This window comes from Odocoileus virginianus, chromosome 16, assembly GCF_023699985.2.
Source record: "Odocoileus virginianus isolate 20LAN1187 ecotype Illinois chromosome 16, Ovbor_1.2, whole genome shotgun sequence".
NCBI lineage: Eukaryota > Metazoa > Chordata > Mammalia > Artiodactyla > Cervidae > Odocoileus > Odocoileus virginianus.
The window spans coordinates 26541353-26558884 of NC_069689.1; the positions used below are offsets into that span (position 1 = coordinate 26541353).

At 39.0% G+C, this 17532-nt stretch overlaps 1 protein-coding gene across 1 annotated transcript in view; it reads right to left on the minus strand.

The window, feature by feature from the left end:
* Positions 1–17532, minus strand: part of MIA2 (MIA SH3 domain ER export factor 2) — an 88363-nt gene that overhangs the window by 52860 nt on the left and 17971 nt on the right. The window contains 3 exon segments of the mRNA XM_020916566.2: positions 2173–2301; positions 16643–16743; positions 16848–17066. Coding sequence (XP_020772225.2) covers positions 2173–2301; positions 16643–16743; positions 16848–17066 — 449 coding nt within the window.

The window sequence follows — 17532 nt, forward strand, 5'->3', positions numbered from 1 at the left end:
TCATAGAGTACATACATTAAGTAAAAGACCACAGAAAGACTGGAAAACATAAGGATGGAAAAAAGACACAATAAATATTACCAAAAAGAAAACTGGTCTAGCTGTATTAACATTAGATAAGAAACTTCTAAGACAAAAGCATCAGTAGAGTTATAGAGGGTCACTAAATATTGATTAAACAGTTAACCCACCAAGAAGAGATATAGCAATTCTAAACATATATCCACCTAACACAATATTCTCAAAATATGTAAATAAAGAATTGAAACAACTATAGAAAGTAACTGATAAATCCATCATGACAGTGGAATTCAGCCAACTTGTCTATTCTTAATAGATGAAGGAAACAACAAAAAAGAGCAAGAATATGTGATACATGAACACTACAAATTAGTCAGTTAGCAAGACTGACCTAATAATGGATGAATATGGAATGATACATATGTATTTGTTTTCAATAATACTCAGTGGAATAGAAAAAAGAGCACAGAAAAGGTCTACATCCACGTGGCACTCTCATGCGTAGCATGGCAGACAAATGGGAAACGGAAAGACTATTCAATAAACACAAAGCTGGGAAAAAGGTTATTTGGGGGGTAGGGTGAGGAGGATGGGGAATTACAGACTTGCTACCCTACACCAACCAGCAAATTAACTCAAAATGAATCAAGCACTTCTGTGCTAAATGGAAATTATTTTAATTAAGAAATTCTACTCATCAGAAAACATCTTAAGAACAATGAAAAGATGTTTCATACTGGGACATCTGTAACAGACATAATCAACAAGGATATCATCAAGATTTTAGGAGGGGATGGAAGGAAGGCTCAAGAGGGAGGAGACATATGTATACTTATAGCTGATTCACTTTGATATACAGCAGAAACCAACACAACAGTGTAAAGCAATCAAACTCCAATTTTAAAAAAAATTTCTAAAGAAAACATAAGAAATTCCTACAAATACAAACTACTCAAAAGAAAAAGGGGCATAAGACATAAACAAAATATTTCCCTGAAGAACAAATACATATGGCCAGAAAATTAAGTTTTCAATCTCCTTAGTGATCAAAAAGTACATTAGAACCATTGTAAGATATCGTTCAAGTGGCAAAAATAAAGAATTTCAACAATAATAACTGTTGGAGAGGACAGAGATCAAATGGATCTCTAGGACCTCTATATTGCTGTTGGGAGTATAAACTGGTACAGACAACTGGAAAAGAATCTAGCATTACCTTTTAAAAGTAGAACCTCCAGCATGCACTAAACCAAGTAAATCTCAGACCCAGTATATTCCCAAGAGAAACTTACAAACACACAACAGGAGACAAGTATAAGAATTTACACAGCAGCATGATTTGTAATAGAAAAAACCTGGAAACTCAAAGGCCCAAGACCATAAAAAATATAAATTAACTGTAGTATATTCTCACGATGTAATATTAAAACAGTCAAAATGAGACAAAAACATGGATGAATCTTAGTAATATAGGATGGAGTAAACAAGTTCCAAAACATGATATTTGGCATGCAACTAAGCAAAATTACTATATTTCTGAAGGATATATGTATTTAATACATATGACAAAATTTAATTTTTTTTGAGGCACTGGAATATCAACACAGGATCTTGAACAGGATTACCTCTACTTCAGGGAGGCAGGGGGATGAAATGAGGAGGAGCATCTAAATATAAGTGACGGTCAATGTCTTTGATTCCAGGTGGGTCATATATTCACAGATGTTTAGTAGACTATTAAAAACAAACACCACCCAAATAATAAATAAGAAATAAAGGCAGGGTTTTAGTGTTAGTATGGAATACTCGTGTAAAGAAATTTTTTTAAATTTCAGCACTTTAAAACATTCCTCTAGAGATTTCCCTGGCAGTCCAGTGGTTAAGACTCCACGCTTCCACTGCAGTGGGGCATAGGTTCTATCCCTGGTCAGGGAACTAAGATCCTGCATGCTGCATGGTGTGGCCAAAAAATGAAAGAAAAAAAAAGTTTCTTAAAATCTATATTCAGTTTCTAGTAGTCACACATTAACATGAGTAGCCCACAAAACAATAACCTGTTTCCTTAAAACAAAAGATACGTTTCTCATATTACCTATTAAACCTGAAGACTAAATGAACATTCTCTTAGTATACCTAGCATTGGTTACTTACCGACCGAAAACTTCTCCACAAAAACAAGAGAACAGCAAAAAATCCAACAATAGTTGCACATATCACCAACTCCCATGGAAAACCATACAAGTTGGACTGTCTCATATCTTCAGGCAATGCTGCCACAGCCTTCAAGACAAAGAAAATTAACTTGTTAAAAATTTTGATCACCACACACCAGATTTGCAGCACCTTTATCATGGTGTTCCTGGCTCAGAGGTTAAAGTGTCTGCCTGGAATGTGGGAGACTCCAGTTCGATCCCTGAGTTGGGAAGATCCCCTGGAGAAGGAAATGGCACCCCACTCCAGTACTCTTGCCTGGACAATCCCATGGAAGGAGGAGCCTGGTAGGCTACAGTCCATGGGGTCACAAAGAGTCAGTAACGACTGAGCGACTTCACTTTCTTTCTTTCTTTCACTTTTCCAGCCCCTAGAACTATGATGAAAATGTTTGTTAAAAGTCACTCAGTCTACAGCATTTTTGTTACAGCAGCCCTGTCAGACTAAGACATAAACATAAGTACAGGTTTACATGTAAACACTACTAAAACCTGTTTTATAAAATGACCTGTTATTAACCACTATCACAAAGTGATGAAGGAAAACAGTAGGGTGAAATGTAATGATTTTTAAACCAGAGTTTTACAGAGATGCCTGAAAGTGAGAGTAAGAGGAGAGAAGGCCAAAGAAAGAAGCTGAATCAGATACTCTGATCCTGATTCAATCATTTTAGGTTTTTTCCATAGTGTATATTGGCTTCTATATAAGATTTACCTAGTGGGTAAAAAAACGGATCTGCTGCTTTATTAAAGTTTAAAAACTACTGATGAAACCTTGGCTTTAGAATCTGAATCCCTCTACCATACCTTCTCTATCTGTAATGGGACATAATGCTGTTTGAACACGGAGGACAGGTGCTCAATACAGGTAACTGTCTATTATTCCTCTTCCAAAGACCATGATACTGTAACCATGGCCTTTCCACATTACTTCTTTCCCTAGCAAGTCTTCAGCGCAAAACAGCGGAAGGCTTTTGCAGCTCCTTCTGTATTTTACCTTTCTCTGGGTCAATTCGTCTTCACTGTCATCCAAGGAGATTATTTTTTCTTTGTTACCAGGCCCCACATATTATTCAATCACATAAAAAGGTAAGAGGGGACTTCCCGAGTGGTTGAAGGATTAGGAATCTGTCCGCCAATGCCAGGGTCACAGGTTCAATCCCTGGTCCTGGAAGATTCTACATGCCACGGGGCAACTAACCTCACTGTCCCATAACTACTGAGCCAGAGCACCTGGAGGTCTTGCTCCACAAGGGAGGCGTCCAGTGAGAAACCTGTGCGCACTGAAGAGAAGTCCCTGCTCCCTGCAACTAGAGAAAGCCAGCGCAAAGAAATGAAGATCCAGGGCCGCCGAAAATAAACAGGGTAAAAAAAAGGTAAAAGGTAGGGGAATAGTAGAAAAATATCCTTTTTTTAAGAACAACTTGAAGTTTGATCAGGTTTGAGACTTTTCAGACTTCAATCCAAAACCTCTATTGGCAAATCTTTCCTTTTTAGGCCATTTCTATCTAGAAAAACACCCTTCAATATCTACTCTCCTTTTTAAAATCTTTTTTATAACTCTGATCCATATATGCTATCTACAGTTCATTAAGCTGTATTAAATAAACCTTATTTTATACCTTTTCAAAAAACAAAAAAACACCCTTTACCCTGATCTTTACCTCTGCCTTTCCCTACATTACCCATTACCAGCTCACAGAACTGTGACATCACTATACACAACTAATGATAATTTTTTTAATTATTTCTGTTTCTGAGAAAAAGAAGTATTTGGATACACAATACTGGGAAGAAATGGATACATGTATATGTATGGCCGTGTCCTATCTCACTGTACACCTGGAAATTCTCATAATATTGTCTGTTAATCAGCTATACTTCAATACAAGGTAAAAATTTTTAAAAATTCAAAAAGAAGGTGTAGTGTATACACACACACACACAATGGAATGTTAGTCATATATAAAAAAGATAAAAGTTTGCTATTTGCAATATGAGTAAATCTGGAAGGTATTAGCTTAGCGAAATCAGCGAGACGAAGAAAGAAAGACACTGGAATTATCACTATATGCGGGATCTAAGAAATAAAACAAATGAATGCAACAAAACAGAAAGTGACTCAAGGTTATAAAGAATAAATCTGTGGTTACTAGTGGGGAGAGGGAGACAGGAAAAGGCAAGATAAGGGGAGGCAGGTAAGAGGTACAAACTACTATGCATAAAGAAAACTACAAGCAGACGATACTAGGAAGAGGTGGCAAGAATACACAGAAGAACTGTACAGAAAAGATCTTCACTAACCAGATAATCATGATGGTGTGATCACTCACACTCACCTACCGCCAGACATCCTGGAATGTGAAGTCAAGTGGGCCTTAGGAAGCATCACTACGAACAAAGCTTGTGGAGGTGATGGAAGTCCAGTTCAGCTAATTTCAAATCCTGAAAGATGATGCTGTGAAAGTGCTGCACTCAGTATGTCAGAAAATTTGAAAGACTCATCAGTGGCCACAGTACTGGAAAAGGACAGTTTTCATTCCAATCCCAAAGAAATACAATGCCAAAGCATGCTCAAACTACCGCACAATTGCACTCATCTCACATGCTAGTAAAGTAATGCTCAAAATTCTCCAAGCTAGGCTTCAGCAATACATGAACCGTGAACTTCCAGACGTTCAAGCTGGTTTTGGAAAAGACAGAGGAACCAGAGTTCAAATTGCCAACATCCACTGGATCATCGAAAAAGCAAGAGAGCTCCAGAAAAACATCTATTTCTGCTTTATTGACTATGCCAAAGTCTTTGACTGTGTGGATCACAATAAACTGTGGAAAATTCTCAGAGAGATGGGAATACCAGGCCACCTGACCTGCCTTTTGAGAAACCTGTAGGCAGGTCAGGAAGCAACAGTTAACTGGACATGGAACAACAGACTGGTTCCAAATAGGTAAAGGAGTATGTCAGGGCTGTATATTGTCACCCTGCTTATTTAACTTATATGCAGAGTATATCATGAGAAATGCTGGGCTGGATGAAGCACAAGCTGGAATCAAGATTGCTGAGAGAAATATCAATAACCTCAGATATGCAGATGACACCACCCTTACGGCAGAAATCGAAGAAGAACTAAAAAAGTGAAACAGAAGAGTGAAAAAGTTGGCTTAAAGCTCAACATTCAGAAAACTAAGATCATGGCATCTGGTCCCATCACTTCATGGCAAATAGATGGGGAAACAGTGGAAGCAGTGTCAGACTTTATTTTTTTGGGCTCCAAAATCACTGCAGATGGTGATTGCAGCCATGAAATTAAAAGATGCTTACTCCTTGGAAGGAAAGTTATGACCAACTTAGACCACATATTAAAAAGCAGAGACATTACTTTGTCAACAAAGGTCTGTCTAGTCAAGGCTATTGTTTTAACAGTAGTTATGTATGGATGTGAGAGTTGGACTATAAAGAAAGCTGAGCACCGAAGAATTGATGCTTTTGAATTGTGGTGTTGGAGAAGACTCAAGAGTCCCTTGGACTGCAAGGAATCCAACCAGTCCATCCTAAAGGACATCAGTCCTGGGTGTTCATTGGAGGAACTGATGTTGAAGCTGAAACTCCCAATACTTTGGCCACCTGATACAAAGAGCTGACTCATTTGAAAAGACCCTGATGCTAGGAAAGATTGAGGGCCGGAGGAGAAGGGGACAACAGAGGATGAGATGGTTGGATGGCATCACCGACCTGATGGACATGAGTTTGAGCAAGTTTCAGGAGGTGGTGATGGAAGGGAAGCCTGGCGTGCTGCAGTCCATTGAGTTGCAAAGAGTTGGACACAACTGAGTAAACTGAACTGAACTGAAGGAATGAAGTGAGGCAAGAATTGGGACTGATTACTAATAAGGACAGGGTTTCTTTTTAGAATGATAAAAGTATTCCAAAATTGTGGTGATGGTTGCACAATGCAGTGAACATACACCAAAAAAAAATCACTGAATTCAGTATTAAAAATGGGTAAATTTTATGTTATCTGATTTTATCTCAATAAATTATTTTTTTATCTAAAAAATTAAAAAGTAGAGCAGTGCTGTGCAATCCTAGGCCCCAGGCTAGTTTTGTGAGAATAGTGTATTTAGCCAAAAAAAAAAAAAAAAAAAAATCATCCAGGTGAAGATATTGTTCATACAGTAGAACAACTTGCACAAAATTTGGTTACCCTTCTCCATGTCTCTCTCCACTGACAGTTCCACAAAAATTAAGTTTTGATTATTGTTGTTTTTCGTGAAGGAAATATGTGCAACCTGAAATTATCTCTCATGCCACAAATCCTTCCCTTTCTACATATACTATCTCTTTGAATGAGAAAGCTGCCATAACCAGAAATCTGGGAGTCATTCTACATTACTTTTCTCTCTCTGATCCTTTGTGTCCAGTCAGTAAACTCCTACCCACTACAGCACTTCGCTACTAAATATTTCCCGTTCAGTACCCTCTTCTCTGCTTCTCAGGTGGCTCAGTGGTAAAGAATCCACCTACCAGTGCAGGAGCTGCAGGTTCAGTCCCTGGGTCGGGAAGAGCCTCTGGAGAAGGAAATGGCAACCCACTCCAGTATTCTTAACCTGGGAAATCCCATGGACAGAGGAGCCTGGCAGGTTATAGTCTATGGGGTCACAAAGAGTCGGACACGAATGAGCATGAGCACACCCTCTTCTCTATCCCTCTGTGACAAGTCTGTCACCTCTCCTGTACACTGTGCTCCTAGTTGGGTTGTTCTTACATCTAACCTACATCCTCCTACCAGGAAGAGCTATTGAGGCCAAAAGTCTAACCACTGAAATACTTTGAAGGCTCTCCAGCACCTACATCACTTGGAACCTACTTATGTCTCCAACAAGCATCACTGCATATTGCTCCCTGAGCCCACTTTACACTCCAGTAACACTGCTCCTAGTCGGCTGGACACACCATGCTGTTTTCATTGCTTGCTTAGGCGATTCACTCAGTCTGCAGAGGCTTTCATAATCACTCAAGAAAATGTCCTCTCTCCCACCCCTCAACTTCCTCAGCACTCTGTATGTATGCTTCAGTAAGCACTTTACCAATTTCTACCTCGTACTGTTTCTATCTCCTCCCCAGTAACTGACAGTATGACAGCGGTGGCCCAGCCTGTGTCTTAGTCTATCCAGATGCTCCATGTAACTATCATCTGTGTTTACATCTATACATACACACACATACATAGACACACTATGGTTGAGTAAGTGAATACCAGGGCAATAGAACTTTTTAATTTACATGATAAGAAACCAAAAATTGTAATTGCCCCAATATTTAAAGGGGCTTTTGACATTTCTAACGCAAATATTTTTTCTTTAAAAATACGGTGACATATATGCCCCTAAACATGTCAACAAAGACACTTGTAAAGTTACTGAGAAAAATCCCTGAAACCTGATTATAAACTGAACCTTAAAAAACGAAAGAGAACTTGTGAACAGTGGGAGCTCATTATCTCCAGATCTTGACGTTAATACGACCGTTTACATTAACAAGACAGAAAGAAGCAACGAACAATCTCACTTATGGTAAAGCACCTCAAAAGAGCATTCTTTCTTAAAAGAAACCGCAGAATTAGAATCCAAATTCCCTATCCAGGCTTAGATGTCCTTTCAAGCAACGTGAAGTTTCAGCACTTAAAAGGAACTCATTTCGGAGGATCAGTCCTCAAGTTTCTCACAGTCGGGGAAACCAAGTGTCATCAAAATAAATAACATGACCGAAAGGCTAATTGATTTTAGGAATCAGGAAACTCACCTTTCTAAAGTCCTGCTAAACATAAGCAAATGCTCTCTTCACCTTCCGGATCTCCAGGTCCCCCTACACCACATCAGAACCCGCCCAAACACCCTAGGAACCTGGCTACTGCCCTGGACACAGGCCGCAGCCCGCCAGCAGGTGAGAACTGGCTTCAAGACCTCCGACCACTGCGGCTCAGACCCCAAAGCCAAAGTCTGCAGCTTCCTTCCCCGGGAGGCACCCGCGACCCCTGGGCCAAATAACCCTGATCACGCCTGGACTCACCCAGCGAAGCTTTGCCAGGAGCAGCCCCAGGTACGGCTGAGGGGCACTCCCGGGCCCCTCCATAGCGCCAAGGCTGCTCTGGCAATCGGAGCCGTATCCAGGGCCTGGCCGAGCCACAACAAATGAACAGAACACTCAGCGTTCGGTCCGGAACCCAAACCTGCAACCGGCAACCGGAGCAGACCACTGCGGAGCCGGCTACAGGGGGGTGCTGTAGATGAATGGCGCCGCCGTGCCTCTAGCGTCCATGCTGACCACCCGGGGAGCTTCGCCACCCACCCCAAGTTACGCTTTGCGTCCCGAAGATCCAAAGGTTCAGACCCGCCCGCGCGAGTCTGCGATCTACACTCTCCTTGCAGCCCTACCCCGCGGTTTGGTTTCGGCCGGGCCGCGGCGGGGAGGCGGGGTCGCGGGGACTCTTGTTAATTTCCCTTCCTTCTTCGCGCGAGGTTCGTAGACGTGTCCCTGTCTTTCTCTCTTAAAGGGGCCGGCCCTCTACCTAGAGAAGCTACCCATCCTTGGAAATCGAGGTGCTCATGGCTGAGAGAGAAGGATTCGGCCTCCGGCCCTGAGTTGTAGCGCGGGCCCCAGACATCCCCACCGAAGGTCAAGACCACGGCCCAGAAATCCCCACCACCGGGCTGGGGGCTGCTAGATTTCTCCCGGAGGCCCCTTCGGGTCGCCCGGCTGGATCAGCGCGACGCGCCTCCTCTGCCCGACTGCCGGCGCCTGACCCACGCCCAGCCCCCAATGCTTTCATCTCGCAACGCTTCGAGAGCCTGCTGTCCGCACCCCACAGAAGCCTTGATGGCGTCGTACCCCGGGGGAGCTCGCCGGCCCAGGGAAACCGACCGCCGTCTTCATTCCAGTCACAAAATGGCTTGCGGGGCCCGGGCCTCTGCGTCCTGCCAACCGTGTCCGGACTTTGGACAGGAAGGCGTCTTGGGTCAGCTGTGATCTGGGCAAAGTTTAACCTCTCCCACGCAAGAGAACATCGATCGGGCCTTCGGTGCCCAGCGGAGGGTTCCAGGGGCTTACTCACTTTTACCTGAGTTACCTGGGCACTTGCTGCGCAAAACTCTTATTAAACTCCATGAGCTCCTAGTTACCCAGACGCCAAATCAAACCCGTGTGAACCTCAGCTGAGCGCGTGTTCTCTGAAAACGGGAGCTAAAAGTAGCACCTTGCCCTCTAAATTTAGGACCCTATATTTAGGTCTGTTGAATAAAATACCCGGGGATGGATCTGTTCTTAGAGATGGGTTTTATAGTCCATCTCTGCATTTTCCAACTGAAGTCCTCGTTGAAGCAACAAGAAAAGGAACGGAACGGATACGTCTTCCTTAACAGATCACCTCAGAGAACTCAGCAGTTGAACAATATGTTAGTTCCTTAGGAAACTTCCCTAATGTTAAGCTCCAGCAACAACAAAAGCATTGTGCCATAAAGAATCCAAAAATGGTCCAATTCACGATGGAAGATTTTCGGAACCAAAATGCCGCCTAGATTTTCGGAACTCTCATTTGCCACATCAGCCTAAGGAGTTTCAGGAACTATCGGTAGCAAAAAACAGCAGAAATTGCTTAATAATTCTCCATATTTAAGGTATTACACAACCTTCATATGTGTTGGACAGTATATACTCAAACTAAACTATATGCATAGCTTATTCAAACAGAAGCCAAACTAAAACTCTGGCTTTAAAATTTAAAAGAATCTTAGAACAAAGTATGCCTCAAAACATTGTGTTACTGAATGAAAATTCTTCAGTAAATCTGAACATTTTCAGAGAACTCCAGAATTACTTTCAGCCTTCAGGACTTATTTACAACCTAAAACATTTTTTTTAAAGTCCCTTTGCTCTCCCAGAGACAGTCTGTGCTTTTTTCTAATTTAACAATAATTACCACCACAAATATTAAAAACATAGATCAGGGACAAAAGGATAAATGACATTTTTTTAAAATCTACAAATTTCTCATGGCAAAAACAGTAAACCTTAAACTCAATGCCAGATCCGAGTCTCATTTCTGTAGACACTTAATAGTCATATTGAAACTTACCTCTTCCTCTAGATCTTTCAATTCCATTTTTTAAAAAGTTCATGTTAAAATATCCTAATATGTATGTAAAATTCTAGTAAGTACCTCATATCTTTGAGAAAGATTTCAGGTTCTAATACATCCTGCACTTTTCTGTTTCTACAATGACTGTGATCCTGTTTTGACACTTGTGTGGTAAGGGGTGTTATAGGTGGAGTTGTGACTACCAACCCATAATCTAATTTCATGGACAAAACTCCTGGTCAGTTTTTGTCTTTAAATATCATGCAGGTACTACTCTCTTAAAATCTACAATTGAAAAGAGAAATCCTGGATTAGGTAACTTTGATAAAAATAAAATTGAATGTTTTAACATATATTCATATAGAGTATGTGATTTTTACCATATTTACATTCAAAGTTTGTTTTCCTTAAGGAGATATGGGATTTTGCCACTTATATAGGCCTATCTAAAAGGAAATGGAGAACATATGCAGTCAGTGTTTGTGACAGCTACAAGAACCCATACAAGACCACTGGAAACATGCTAACCAGTAAACTTTGTCCACAATCCAGAAACTGATTTCCCTTATAAAGGGCCCTGTTGCTAAACTATAAATACTAGTTACTCCCTTTTGATTAAACAGTCAGTATCACTGGCTATAAGATCTAGTCTTTCAAAAGAAAGTCAAACATGCTGAACCACATCTTCATTCGCTAATGATGTAAGAGTTTGTTCTCAAAACATTTAAATCAGAAGCTACCTGTTGAACAAGAGTTGGGTAATTTCCATTGTTTATTCCATATATAAATGAAGCATTCTAGTTAAGAATATATAAATGTTAGAACTCAAAGAGCCTCTTCAATTATAAAATAAAGTAGATAAAAGTAATGTTGATTCCTATTCCTTAAGCTTTTTTTTTTTTTTTTTACAAAATCTAACTGAACTTATCAACAAATGGAAACAATTTAGGAAAGAAAAAAAAGGAAACCCTTTCACCTAAATTTATTGGTGCTTATTAGATACATTAAGATTGTTGAAATTCCTGGTCTGACAGGAACGCTTCAGAATATTTAGTCCAAACATTATGAACTTAAAGCCATATAGAGGCCAAACAGTTGAAATAAGTGTAGGGAAATGAAAAATGCATGTCTACTCAGTACAAGCTCTATTCAGCTTGAACTTCTTGTTGCTGTAGAAGAATGGGAGACTATGTATTACAGTCTTCTACTTTTTCAACAGAGTGCAGAAATCCAGATTTTTTTATTAATGCACATTTTAAGTGCAGGCAACTGATTCATAATGTTTTACACAAAGCTCAAGCCACTCTATGACCAGTAGCCTGTCATCTAATCTCTGATATTAGAGTTTTAAACTGAGACTTCCCCAGAGAATAAGTGACTTTCCAGGGTCACAAGATAATTAATACATTTAAAGTCAATATTTTCATGTCTAAAGAATCTCAAACAAGATGTTCATATAAAATGTATTTGACAAAATTTACTGAGTCCACAAAAGTAAGCATACTTAGCACAGCCTATATTAAATAAGCACTTAACTGTATAGAAAGGTTAATATGGTGTAGCAATAAATTATTTTTTAATTTAGTAACTTCACTGATATAATTTATGGGGAGACGACAAGTAAGGGCTATGTCAGTAGGACATACTAATAAATAGAATTAAATAAGCAGCTGAAAGTTTTATTACAACTATTTTAGAAACTATATCATCATTAGTTTTTATTCTCTCCTATGCTAGAGCAGATTTCTGAGTAATGTTTTTAACCAACATCTTCAACACCAAATCATACTGAGTAAATTAATCATTTCTCTGAGCCTATTTACTAGGCAATGTCAACTCTCTGGAACCCACCAAAGAAAGTGAGGAGGAAGTCTCTGAAAGCAAAACAGTATGTGTCATTAAGCCTAGTTTTCACAAATACTCTTACAGTCAGTGGCACCTGGTCACCTTAGCTAGAAATCTCATAAATTTTCCTGTTTTTCATTTTCTCCTTGCTACTTTCAATCAATCACTAAATCCAGTGGTCTATCTGCAAAAGGTCTATCTAGTTTGTTCTTCCAATCATTTTAATAACCATTGTCAGATACTTAGGTCAGATGTTAAAAAATATGGCTAGTAGCCCAAACTCAACCCACAGAACATTTTGTCTGACCTGCATGGTATTTTTTTTTAATCTGAATATTTGCCAGCAGTTAAAAATTGGGAGATTTCAAGCTTCCCTGGTGGCTCAGGGGTAAAGAATCCACCTGCCATTTTTCACAGAGCTAGAACAAAAAAATCTCACAATTCATATGGAAACACAAAAGACCCCAAATAGCCAAAACAATCTTGAAAAAGAAGAATGTAGCTAGAGGAAACAACTTTCCTGACTTCAGACTATATTACAAAGCTGTAGTCATCAAGAAGACAGTATGATACTGGCACAAAAACAGACATATAGACCAATGGAATAATATAAAAAGCCCAGAGATAAACCCATGCACCTATGGATACCTTATTTTTAACAAAGGAGGCAAAAATACACAGTGGGGCAAAGATAGCTTCTTCAGTAAGTGGTGCTGAGAAAATTGGACAGCTACATGTAAAAGAATGAAAGTAGAACACTTCCTCGCACCATCTTGTCTCTTTAGTCATGTTCAACTCTTTGAGACCCTATGGACTATAGCCCACCAGGCTCCTCTGCCCATGGGGATATTCTAGGGAAGAATACTGGAGTGGGTTGCCTGAGCCCTCCTCCAGGGGATCTTTCCGACCAAGGGATTGAACCCACATCCCTAACACCATACACAAAGATAAACTCAAAATGGATTAAAGACCTAAATGTAAGACCAGATACTATAAAATTCTTAGAGGAAAACATAGGCAGAATACTCTATGACATAAATCACAGCAAGATCCTCTATGACCCACCTCCTAGAGTAGTGGAAATAAAAATGAAAATAAATAAGTGGAACCTAATTAAACTTAAAAATTTTACACAGCAAAGGAAACTATAAACAAAGTGAAAAGACACCCCTCAGAATGAGAGAAAATAATAGCAAATGAAACAACTGACAAAGGATTAATTTCCAAAATAAGCAGCTCATATAAGTCAATATCAGAAAAACAACCCAATCAAAAAGTGGGGAAAACCTCCAACTAATAAAAATAAATGGAAAAAAAAAAGTGGGAAAAGACCTAAATAGACATTTCCCCAAAGAAGACATACAGATGGCTAACAAACACATGAAAAGATGCTCAACATTGCTCAATATTAGAGAAATGCAAATCAAAACTATAAGATATCACCTCACACCAGTCAGAATGGCTGTCATCAAAATGTCTACAAACAAATGCTGGAGAAGCAAACGGAACCCTCTTACATTGCTGGTGGGAATATAAATTGATACAGTCATGATGGAAGAGAGTGTGGAGATTAAAAAAAAAAAAAACTGGGAATAAAACCACCATGTGTGTGCTTCCTAAGTTGCTTTAGTTGTGTCCAACTCTGCAACCCTATGGACTATAGCCCGCCAGGCTCCTCTGTCCATGGGATTTCCCAGGCAAGAGTACTGGAGTGGGTTGCCATTCCCTTCTCCAATACCACCATATGACCCAGCAATCCCACTACTAGGCATATACACTGAGGAAACTGAAATTGAAAAAGACACATGTTCCCCAATGTTCACTGCAGTACTATTTACAATAGCTAGGACATGGAAGCAACCTAGATGTCCAGCAACATATGAACAAATAAAGAAGCCATGGTACATATATACAATAGAATATTACTCAGCCATAAACAGGAGCACATTTGAGTCAGTTATGAACCTAGAGCCTATTACACAGAGTGAAGTAAATCAGAAAAAGAAAAGCCAATATCGTATACTAACACATATATAAGGAATCTAGAAAGATAGTGCTGATAAAATTATTTGTAGGACAGCAATGGAGACACAGACATAAAGAACAGACTTATGGACACAGTGCAGGGAAGGAAGGAGAGGGTGGGATGTATGGGGAGAGTAACATAGAAACATACATTACCACATATAAAATAGATCGCTAATAGTAATTTGCTGTCTGACTCAGGGAACTGAAACCAGGACTCTGTAACAACCTAGAGGGGTGGGATGGGGAGGGAGGTGGAAGGGAGTTTCAAGAAGGAGGGGACATATGTATACCTATTGCCAATTCTTGTTGATGTTTGGCAGAAACCAACACAATACTGTAAAGCAATTATCCTTCAACTAAAAATAAATAAATTAAAAAAAAAAAAAGAATCCACCTTCCAATGCAGGAGACACAGGTTCAGTCCCTGGTCAGAGAAGATCCCATATACCGCAGAGCAGCTAAACCCAAGTGCAACAACTACTGAGCCCACGCTCTAGGGCCCTCAAGTCACAACTACTGAGCCCGTGTACTGTAACTACCGAAGCCCTTGCACCCTGGAGCCTGTGCTCCCTAACAGGAGCCACTGCAATGAGAAGCACTTGCACCACAACTAGAGTAGCCCCCACTCATTGAAGCTAGAAAAAACCTGTGCAGCAACAAAGACCCAACACAGCCATAAATAAATAAATATTTTTAAATATTATTTTTAAAAAACAGGTTCTTTTTTAAAAATGGGAGATTTCACACACACAAAAAAATCTAGATTTCCAATTTTTCTCGAAATATCAGAAAATCTGGGAAAAAAAACCAAACTGAAGGACCTGTATCCTTTGGAGAGGCATACACTCTGTAGTTGGCTGCAGTTCTCTCCTTTACCGGTGCTGCGCTCATTTCATTTGAGTTTATAAACCCTAATTTAGACCTTCACGATGTATTTCCTGAACTCAAGTGATAACTTCTTGATTGGACTCCCTTCTTCTGGTCTTCATTCAATTCTTATTGATATTGACAGTGTGGGTTGACAGACTTCATACATGAAACTTTTTCACTTTACTTAAAGCAATTATCTTCCAATTAAAAATAAATTTAAAAAATAGTGCCCCATTATTGAAAAGGTACGGTTCAACTTCCTATCACAAATGCAAAGCTAACCTTACTCTTTAATCCCAATATTCAACTTCAGTCTCACTTTATATTCAATCAGACTGAATTACTTATAAATTGCTTATAAATTCAATCAGACTGAATTGCTTAGAAATGCCAGAATCTCTCCCACTTCTGTACTTTCTCAACCTAGAATGTTCATCCTTTCTTGCCTGGCTAACTGCTACTCTTTCTTCAAGATCAGCTCAAGTAAGATCTCTTCTGGGACATTTTCCCAGGCTCCTCCTTCCCACTCTCTCTACCTACCATCCCCAATCAGTCTACCAGGCAGCTCCTCCTGTGTATCAGTAGCATCCTGTGGCCATTACAGCACATAGTACAATTACTGCTTTTTCTACTGTGTCCAACAAGAATGAACTCCTTGAAGGCAACCACTGTTAAGTTTCATCTTAAAATGTAAATGAGAAGATACAAGTGCTTCCTCAATTATTTATATAATAGTAGTAAATGAGAAAAGAAACAAACACTTGCAAAAGACCTTATGTGCCAAATACTAAAGCTAGGTCCTTTTGTAATATTTCATTTATAATAAATGAGATAGAATTTAATAGAAGTTACAATAAATGAAAAAGCAGACAGACTTTAGAATTTTAGTTATGACTTGGTTAAATTTTGAAGTTCTAGTTGTTTTTGTAAGATTCTCACATTACATCATTTTGAGGTCACAGCTGTTATTCAAATATTAGTAATTTGCTTAAGATTAAGTTTCAGTTCATATTATTTCTGAGTTAAATCTTAGTATGATTTCTTCTGATTTAAAAAAAGAGAGAAGGAAAAAACCCTAATGCTCAAGATCAACAAAGCTTAAGGAAAGGTTTTTAAAAATATCTTTAAGAACATCCATGCAACAAAATATTCATGTAAGGGAAAAGCTTCATGTAAGATTTTATGCAAAGAGAAATGTTATGCATCAATAATATTTATATATGGAGGATTCACTCAAACATAATTTTCAGCTACTCCTATATTTAGTAAAATAGGTAAAATTATTGGGTGGTGCTAGTGATAAAGAACCCACCTGCCAATGCAAAAGACATAGAAATTCAGGTTCAATCCCTTGGTCAGGAAGATCCCCTGAAGAAGGAAATGGCAACCCACTCCAATATTCTTGCCTACATCATCCCATAGGCAGAGGAACCTGGCAGGCTGCAGTTTATAGCCTGACAAAGAGTCAGACACAACTGACTCAACTTAGCACACACATAAAATTATTGAAAAATATCTAAAATTTCAACTTACCCTTTCTATAAGATTTACAATTGGTGAAAATGCAGAATTCAGGAAATCATAAACATCAATTTGAAATAAATATTCCAGAAGCTGACACCAAGAAGCATCTTCTGTCAATTTATAAATTAAAATGTTAATACTTGATAAGATACAAATTTTGAGTTTAATTTCTTCCTTAATTGCTGCATTAGAGAACAAATAGCTTCTTTCTTACCATTTTTAGCAATGTAATTTTGAGGAGATAAAGAGTAATCAGTTAAAAGGATCTGACTGTTTGACAGGGTATTTTCCATAGATGTATCCATTTCCACCTGAGTAGGCCTTTCAGTGTCTAGTGATGTTTTAAATTTTTCATCACAATTTTCAGAAGATAGAGTTTTGAAATGAGCTTCTTCATGAATTCCCATGGGGAACTCTATTTCAGAGTCCATATCTGCAAATAGAGAGAAATGTTTAGGGTTTTTAATAATGTTTACTTTGTTGTAGGCTTCCAATTTTTTCTAGGCAGGTCATCCTTTGAATCTTTGTGGGCATTGTGATACTTCATTATGGAAAGAATTCATTGAAACAAATTTATAGTCTGTATTAGTTCCTAATGCAGATATAATAAATTAACACACACTTAATAGCTTAAACAACACAAATATATTTCTGGAAATCAGAAATCCTAAAACCAAGGCTTTGGCAGGGCTGTGTTCCTTCTGTAGGTCTAGAGGAGAATTCATATCCTTGCTTGTTCTGCCTTCTGGAGGCCATCTGCATCCTTTGGCTCATGGCCCTGTATATATATATATATATATATATATATATATATATACACACACACACACACACACACACACACACACACATATATCTATATGCACATCTCGAGAAAATTCATTGTAAAGAGGATTGTT